Source organism: Carassius carassius, chromosome 12, assembly GCF_963082965.1.
Source record: "Carassius carassius chromosome 12, fCarCar2.1, whole genome shotgun sequence".
In the NCBI taxonomy this organism is placed as follows: Eukaryota; Metazoa; Chordata; class Actinopteri; order Cypriniformes; family Cyprinidae; genus Carassius; species Carassius carassius.
In genome coordinates, this window is record NC_081766.1 from 314,201 (window position 1) to 324,200 (window position 10,000).

At 43.9% G+C, this 10,000-nt stretch overlaps 3 protein-coding genes across 4 annotated transcripts in view; 2 read left to right on the plus strand and 1 right to left on the minus strand.

Annotated features, from left to right (window-relative positions):
* Positions 1-7,950, plus strand: part of mau2 (MAU2 sister chromatid cohesion factor) — a 15,222-nt gene extending 7,272 nt beyond the window's left edge. Inside the window, exons 13-20 of the mRNA XM_059562908.1 lie at positions 31-96; positions 196-279; positions 362-411; positions 4,697-4,774; positions 4,861-4,972; positions 5,064-5,154; positions 5,477-5,604; positions 6,695-7,950. Of these exons, the coding sequence (XP_059418891.1) occupies positions 31-96; positions 196-279; positions 362-411; positions 4,697-4,774; positions 4,861-4,972; positions 5,064-5,154; positions 5,477-5,604; positions 6,695-6,769 (684 nt within the window). The 3' untranslated portion in view covers positions 6,770-7,950. The remainder of the gene's footprint in view (positions 1-30; positions 97-195; positions 280-361; positions 412-4,696; positions 4,775-4,860; positions 4,973-5,063; positions 5,155-5,476; positions 5,605-6,694) is intronic.
* LOC132154389 (tripartite motif-containing protein 16-like) overlaps positions 1-10,000 on the minus strand; it is a 162,312-nt gene that overhangs the window by 21,974 nt on the left and 130,338 nt on the right. The gene's annotated exons all lie outside the window — the stretch shown is intronic.
* The window catches only part of LOC132154384 (transcriptional repressor p66-alpha-like), a 21,430-nt gene continuing 20,607 nt past the window's right edge, over positions 9,178-10,000 (plus strand). Inside the window, exon 1 of one of the 2 annotated variants that reach the window (XM_059562910.1) lies at positions 9,178-9,399. The gene's annotated coding sequence lies outside the window, so the exon portion shown is untranslated. The remainder of the gene's footprint in view (positions 9,400-10,000) is intronic. The other variant, XM_059562909.1, reaches the window with a different exon arrangement.

The window sequence follows — 10,000 nt, forward strand, 5'->3', positions numbered from 1 at the left end:
CGTGTGCTCATGTCATGTGTTTGTGTTCAGGGCTTGTACTGTATCTCTGTTAACTGTATGGACAACGCTGAGGCCCAGTTCACTACAGCGCTGCGGGTGAGACACGCAAACACACTCTGATCTTACGGACGAGACCGAGCCGAGCTCATACCTGTGTGTGTGTGTGTGTGTGTGTGTGTGTGTGTGTGCCCGCAGCTCACCTCCCATCAGGAGCTGTGGACGTTCATCGTCACTAACCTGGCGAGTGTGTACATCAGAGAGGGGAACAGACATCAGGAGGTCAGTCATCATAAAACACATTAATAATCATCATCAATAATCATCAACAACTCACAGTGTTCTTCTGTCTTCATCTGTGCAGCTCTACAATCTGTTAGAGAGGATAAACCCAGACCAAAACTTCCCCGTCAGGTAACACCAATGACACACACACACACACACACTATACTCATTCACAAACTCAGACACACACGCACTATACTCACACACACACACACATGCACTATACTCACACACTCACACAATATACTCACACATACTATACTATACTCTCACACACACACACACACACTATACTCACACACAGACAGACACACACACACACTATACTCACACACACACACACATGCACTATACTCACACACTCTCACACAATATACTCACACACACACAATCAGATACACTATACTCACACATGCTATACTCACACACACACACACACTATACTCACTCACACACACACACACACACAGACACACGCACTATACTCACACACACACACACTATACTCACTCTCACACACACACACACACACACTATACTCACTCTCACACACACACTGTACTCACTCACACACACACACACATGCACTATACTCACACACTCACACAATATACTCACACATACTATACTCACACACACACTATACTCACACACAGACACCTATACTCACACACACACACTATACTCACATACACACACACACACACACACTATACTCACACACACACACACACTATACTCACTCACACACACACACACACACACACTATACTCACACACACACACACACACACTATACTCACACAAACACACACACTATACTCACACACACACACACTCACATACACTATACACACACACACACTATACACACACACTCACATGCACTATACTCACACACACACACACTATACTCACACTAACATACACTATACTCACACACACACACAATACTCACACACACATACACACTATACACACACACTATACACACACACTCACATACACTATACTCACACACACACACACTATACTCACACTAACATACACTATACTCACACACATACACACACACTCACATACACTATACTCACACACACACTCACATACACTATACTCACACACACACACACTATACTCACACACACATACACACACACACACACACTATACTCACACACACACACACAATACTCACACACACATACACACTATACACACACACACACACTATACACACATACTCACATACACTATACTCACACACACACACACACACACACTATACTCACACTAACATACACTATACTCACACACACACACACACAATACTCACACACACACTCACATACACTATACTCACACACACACTCACATACACTATACTCACACACACACTATACTCACACACACATACACACACACACACACTATACTCACACACACACTCACATACACTATACTCACACACACACTCACATACACTATACTCACACACACACTATACTCACACACACATACACACACACACACACTATACTCACACACACACTCACATACACTATACTCACACACACACTCACACACACTATACTCACACACACACACACACACTATACTCACATACACACACTATACTCACACACACACACTATACTCACACACACATACACTATACTCACTCACACACACACACACACACACACTATACTCACACACACACACACACACACTATACACACACAAACACACACACTATACTCACACACACACACTCACATACACTATACTCACACACATACACACTATACACACACACACACACTATACACACACACTCACATGCACTATACTCACACACACACACTATACTCACACTAACATACACTATACTCACACACACAATACTCACACACACACACACACTATACACACACACTATACACACACACTCACATACACTATACTCACACACACACACACACACACACACACTATACTCACACTAACATACACTATACTCACACACACACACAATACTCACACACACACTCACATACACTATACTCACACACACACTCACATACACTATACTCACACACACACTATACTCACACATACACACACACACACTATACTCACACACACACTCACATACACTATACTCACACACACACTCACACACACTATACTCACACACACACACTATACTCACATACACACACACACACACACACACTATACTCACTCACACACACACACACTATACTCACACACACACACACACACACACACTATACTCACACAAACACACACACTATACTCACACACACACACACACTATACACACATACACACACACACTATACACACACACACACTATACTCACACTAACATACACTATACTCACACACACACACACACAATACTCACACACACACTCACATACACTATACTCACACACACACACACACACACACACTATACTCACACACACACACACACACACACACATTACTCACACACACTCACATACACTATACTCACACACACACACAAACTATACTCTCTCACACACATACACTATACTCACTCACACACACACACACACTATACTCACTCACACACACACACACACACTCACATACACTATACTCACACATACTATACTCACACACACACTATACGCACTATACTCACACACACACACACACACACTATACTCACACACACTCACAGACACTATACACACACACACTCACATACACTATACTCACACACTATACTCACACACACACACACACACACTACACTCACACACACACTACTCACTCTCACACACACTATACACACACACACACACACACTATACTCACACACACACTATACTCACACACACATACACACACACTCACATACACTATACTCACACACACACACACACACTATACTCACACACACACACACACTATACTCTCTCACACACACACACACACTATACACACACACACATACACACACTATACTCACACACACACACTATACTCACACTAACATACACTATAGTCACACACACACACTAACATACACTATACTCACACACACATACACACACACACACACTCACATACACTATACTCACATACACTATACTCACACACACATACACACTATACACACACACACACACACACACACACACACACACTATACACACACACTCACATGCACTATACTCACACACACACACACACACACACTATACTCACACTAACATACACTATACTCACACACACACACAATACTCACACACACATACACACTATACACACACACACACACACTATACACTCACACTCACATACACTATACTCACACACACACACACACACACACACACACTCACTATACTCACACACACACACACACACACACACAATACTCACACACACACACACACACTATACTCACACACACACTCACATACACTATACTCACACACACACACTATACTCACACACACATACACACACACACACACACTATACTCACACACACACTCACATACACTATACTCACACACACACTCACACACACTATACTCACACACACACACACACACACACTATACTCACTCACTCACACACACACACACACTATACTCACTCACTCACACACACACACACACACTATACTCACACACACACACTATACTCACACAAACACACACACTATACTCACACACACTCGCATACACGAACGACTGAAATACAGACACTTTAGCGGTGGATTCATAAAGAAATGAATCCATGAGAAAACATCTCAAAACGAAAGATTCAGAACAGATTCAGACTCCAGTGATTCTGATCAGAAGAGGAGCTGAAATTGTAGATCTGTAGATATTAGGGCTGTCAAGCAATTACAGTTCTTAATTTAATTATTTATACTATGTATGTTGATTATTTTAATTAATCCAAAATTAATCATCCATCAATTTTGGCTGAGAAAATGATTTGAAGATTTAAACTGAAATATCTTGATTCAGCATAAATACAGAATATAAATGGCTATTAATGGGCTTTAAAAAATGTAAAAAATATTGTTTTGTTTTTTTATTTGATTTAAAAAGAAATGAAAATCTGAAACTAAAAGTAGGTGGCACTGAGTGACTGTCTTAACAAGTGAATCATTCATCTGATTCGTTTAAACAGCTGATTCATTCAGAATTAAAGCAGTTGACTGTCTTTATGAATCACTGAATCATTGGCTTGATTTGTTCAAAATTCAGTAATGAATCCTCAATGTATAGTACTCTGAGACTGAGTTGAAGAATTTTACAACATCAACAGTTTTTTTCCTGTTTGACTCTGTCTGTGCTGTTATAATCTGTGAAGTTGTTTCTGCTGTTTCTAGTTCTCACTGTCTGCGCGCCGCTGCCTTCTACATCCGAGGCCTTCTGTCCTTCTTCCAGGGACGCTACAATGAAGCCAAGTGAGTTTCCTCTTCCTGTTCTCAGACCCGTGAGTGTGTGTGTGTCAGTGATGCTGATGATTGTGTGTGTGTGTTTGTGTTTGCAGGCGTTTCCTGCGCGAGACGCTGAAGATGTCGAATGCGGAGGATCTGAATCGTCTGACGGCCTGCTCTCTGGTGCTGCTGGGACACATATTCTACGTGCTGGGGAACCACAGAGTAAATCTCTCACACACACACACAGCAGCTCTCGGCTCAGACGGAGCGTCCTTTAGAAGCGCTGTCAGTCATTCTGTGTGTTTGTGTTCAGGAGAGTAACAACATGGTGGTTCCTGCGATGCAGCTGGCCAGTAAGATCCCAGACATGTCTGTGCAGCTCTGGTCATCCGCTCTGCTCAAGGGTTAGTTCAGCACACACACACGCACACACACACACACTTTTCCTGTCTCAGTAACACACAAACTCTTCTGTGCAGGTGTGTCTGGGATATAAAAGGTGCTTTGAATGCTTTGAATAATGAATAATCTTAATTGTGTTTTCCTTTTGATTAATTTAGATGCATTTTTTTATTATTTTATTGTATTGTAGTTATTTAAAATGTTATTTGTTGGCCAAAAATGATAAATAATACTATTGTGATATTTTACTGTAAATAAAGTAATTAAGTATTTGATAATCAGAAACGTGTTGATCAGAAGCTCACGTCACGTGTCTCTGTCCAGATCTGAACAAGGCCTGCGGGAACTCGATGGACGCACATGAAGCAGCGCAGATGCACCAGAACTTCTCCCAGCAGCTCCTGCAGGATCACATCGCCGCCTGCAGCCTGCCGGAACACAACCTCATCAGCGTACGCTCACGCACACACACGCACGCTCACACACACACACACACACTCACACACGCACGCTCACACACAGACACACACACACACTCACACACGCACGCTCACACACTCACACACGCACGCTCACACACACGCTCGCTCGCTCACACACACACACACACACATGCTCACACACACGCACACACACGCACGCTCACACACACACACACTCACACGCACGCTCACACACACACACACACACACACGCTCACACACACACACACACACTCACACACGCACGCTCACACACACACACACACACACACTCACACACGCACGCTCACACACAGACACACACTCACACACGCACGCTCACACACACACACGCTCGCTCGCTCACACACACACACACACACACGCTCACACACACACACACTCACACGCACGCTCACACACACACACACACACACACGCTCGCTCACACACACACACGCACGCACACACACACACACACGCTCGGACACACACGCTCGCTCGCTCACACACACACACTCACACGCACGTTCACATGCACTCACACACACACAAACGCTCACTCACACACACTCACACGCACACACTCACTCACACACACGCACACACTCACACACGCACACTCACGCTCACTCACACACACACTCACACACGCACACTCACGCTCACTTACACACGCACACACACTCGCACACACACACACACACGCTCACTCACACGCATGCACTCACATGCTCGCATGCACGCTTACACACTCACATACACTAACATTCACACACACACACGCTCGCTCACACACACACATGCACACGCACACACACACACATTTACATGCACCTGCTCACACGCACACTCACACACATGCACACTCACATGCTCGCATGCACGCTTACACACACACACACACACACTAACATTCACTCTCACACACACACACACACACACACACCCACTCGCTCACGCACCTGCTCGCACACACACACACACGCACCTGCTCGCACACACACACACACATACACACACGCTCATAATTAATTTCCACATGAGAGACTGTTCTGAATGTGTCTGATGTGTGTTTCAGTGGACTGAAGGCCCTCCTCCTGTGCAGATTCAAGCTCAGAACGGACCAACCACCAGCCTGGCCAGCCTGCTTTAAACACACACACACACACACACATACGCTGTACATACAGGTCATCCTCACACACAGACACACACACACACTCTCTCTCATGGGTCGAGCGAGACTACGCTGCCTTTCACCTGCAGATTTTTCTCTTACTGTTCAGATTTTAAATTATTGAGTTGTTCACAGTTTGTCTTTTGGTGCGTTTTGATTGGCTGTGTTCAAAGCGTGGACAGTTGGGGTCAGAGGTCACAGCAGATGTGTGTTTGACTCATGTGACCGCAGTGTTTGTGTCCTGCTCCTCGGACGGATGGAGCTGTACTAGTCTGGAAGGAGTCATTAGGGTTAGACACAACTCACTCTGATCTGAATTCAGAGGAACTCCTCAAACCTCATTCAACACAAAATAAAACCGAGTTCAGTCAGAAAATGAAGCCTGATTTTAGCCGTTTTTAACCCCTAAATTCTCATTATTGTAATATTAATTTTGGTGACATTTAAGTTATTAATGCATTACTATAGTATTTGTTGTACTTCCTTTTATTTATGCTGGTTTAAATAAATCTTTACAGGATTTGTGCATTTACAGCAATGATGGAAATACATGACAATAACATCACTGCAAAAAAACAAAATCTTCAAACAGGCTTCACTTTCAAATGTTTTTCCATTGACCCACATCACAGGAAGTGGATGTCATGTGACCAGCAGAGGGCGCCTGCTGACTGCAGCTTCACTAATAAACCCTTGAGTGTGTGTGTGTGTGTGTGTGTATGTGTGTGTGTGTGTGTGTGTGTGTGTGTGTGTGTGTGTGTGTGTGACCACAGACCCAACTCTTCTGTGTGCTGATGTTTTGTGCTCAGAACAGGTTTGTTTTGTTCTTGCACGACTCTGTACAAACACTTTTCTTTTAAAGGTATTAATCTCTTTTCCTCTGTAGTTTTAACAAATACATTTATTAGATTTTGTAAAGTTTGAATATTTATATACTACATTTAACAATATTATACTCTGTCATTATTTTAATTTGGAATAGCATTGGTTTGTGTAAATGTTGTTTCTCAGACGCTTTGGTCATCGTAGTAAAGACTCGCTCTGCTCTCGGATCTGCCACCGATCTTTCTAATAACTGTATTTTTAAACTCTCATTTTATGTCTTTGTGTCGGCTTCAAAATCATCAGGATTTTTTTAATAAAATGGGAGAAGTGTATGAAGGATCCTGTGTGATTTATTCCGTGTTTTAGATAGGAAGTGTTCACTAGAATCAGTTCAGACTCCGTTATATAAACTTGACCACCGTCTGAAGACTGTTTGACCTACTAGCAGAGGTCTTACTTTTCCAATACAAATAACACCAATCTACCTTTTCATAACTCAATTTAAAAAGTTATGTCCAGTCTTGAAGGACAAAGAAAAAGATGACTAACTTTTTAAGACTAGTCTAAACCGTTGATGCAGCTGGCCCTGATAAAAACATCACAATAATCCACAGCACTCCAGTCCATCAGTGAACATCTGGAGAAGACAAAAGATGAAACACATCCAGCATTAAGATGATTTTAACTCAAACACACAGAGTCTATAATCCATAATAACACTTCCTCCAGTGAAAAAGTGTTCTGGTCTGAATCAGGAGAGAAATCTGCACAGATCAAGCAGCGTTTAAACAGATCTAAACTAATCTGTGAGAGACAACAGATGCACTTTTTCACTGGAGGAAGTGTTATTATGGATTATAGACTATGTGTTTGAGTTAAAATCATTTTAATGCTGGATGTGTTTCCTCATTCTCAGAATGGACAGAAATGTGTAAGAGTTCCTTCAAGCTTTATTTGTCTCGTTCATGTTACACATATGCTGTGTGCGGTGAGTTCTTCTGAATGTGAACATTACAGATCAACATTCAGTTAGAAGACGCTCAGAGTGAGTTTGTTTCATTAGAAAACTAATGTTTCCAGATGTTCAGACTGAAGAGTGTTCATGCAGTGTGTGAGGTCCAGGTCAGTGTCACTGCACCGCCTTTATCTCTGAGCACACACACACAGGAAACAGACTGATGCTCAAGATGCATGATGGGTAACCAGTGTCACGCATGAGCTCAGACATGCCATACTTCCTGCAGAAGAGTGGGCGGAGCTAGAGGAGTGATGGGATGATGATGAAGATAAAGATGAGGAGAGACCAGCTCTTCATGAACCAATCTGAAACAGTTTCAAAGCATCCCATGATGCACCTGATGAAGAGCGGAGCTGCAGTCTATAAAACATGAAGAGAGTTTTCATTTGTCTCTCACCTTTGATTCCAGAGTCATCATCATCATCATTGCGCGCGCGCGTGTGTGTGTGTGTGTGTGTGTTGGGGGGGTGGGGGGTTAGGGTTCACCTGCGCTGCGGGTCACCTGTGCTCGGGTGTGTGAGGAAGACGTCAGTCGTGTTATCGGTGCGCTTCAGTGCGCATGCTCAGTGCGGTGACGCCGCGGCCGCGCGCGTGTGAATGTGTGTGTGCGCGCGCGAGAGAGAGCATTATTTGTCAGCGAGGCGGCGGAGCGGCGCGAGCGAGCGAGCGAGAGAGAGAGGGTTTCCCGGGATTAACCGAGTGAATTACCGGCCGAACCGCCCGGAAGAGCCGCGGTGAGAAGAACAGCGACCCGCGAGACCCGGTGAGTGACGGGGAAGAGTTCACGCGCTCGGTGGATCCGCGCCGATCGAGAGCTGCTCCTCTTCCTCACCGACACACACACACTCTCACACACTCACACACACACACACACACACACACACACACACACACTCACACACTCACACACACACACACACACACACACACACACTGATGTTTCGCGGTTGGAGCTGAACTTCTCGAACTGTTTCAGGTTCGGTGTTTTGAGTGACTCCGATTTCTGTAGTTTATCTTCCGTCTGTACATGTCATACATTACTGAGGTAAAACTGAGGTAAACTTGGGTAAAACGGGGTAAACTTGAGTGAAACTGAGGTAAACTTTGTCGTGTGTGACGGGAGTTTCGGTCAGTCAGGCTTTATTTATGTCACATTTATAAAACATCGTTAATATCGATCAAACCGATCGTTTGTAAGGCGCTCGGCTGTTATTATCCCGAGGATGTGATGATGATGATGATGACTGTGATGATGATTGACAGTACTGTGATGTTTGTGCTGAATTATCAGCTGCTCTCGGCTCGGACTCGGTGTGAAGTCACTCCCGATGTGAGAGTCCCGGGCTGCTGCTCTTCTTCTTCCT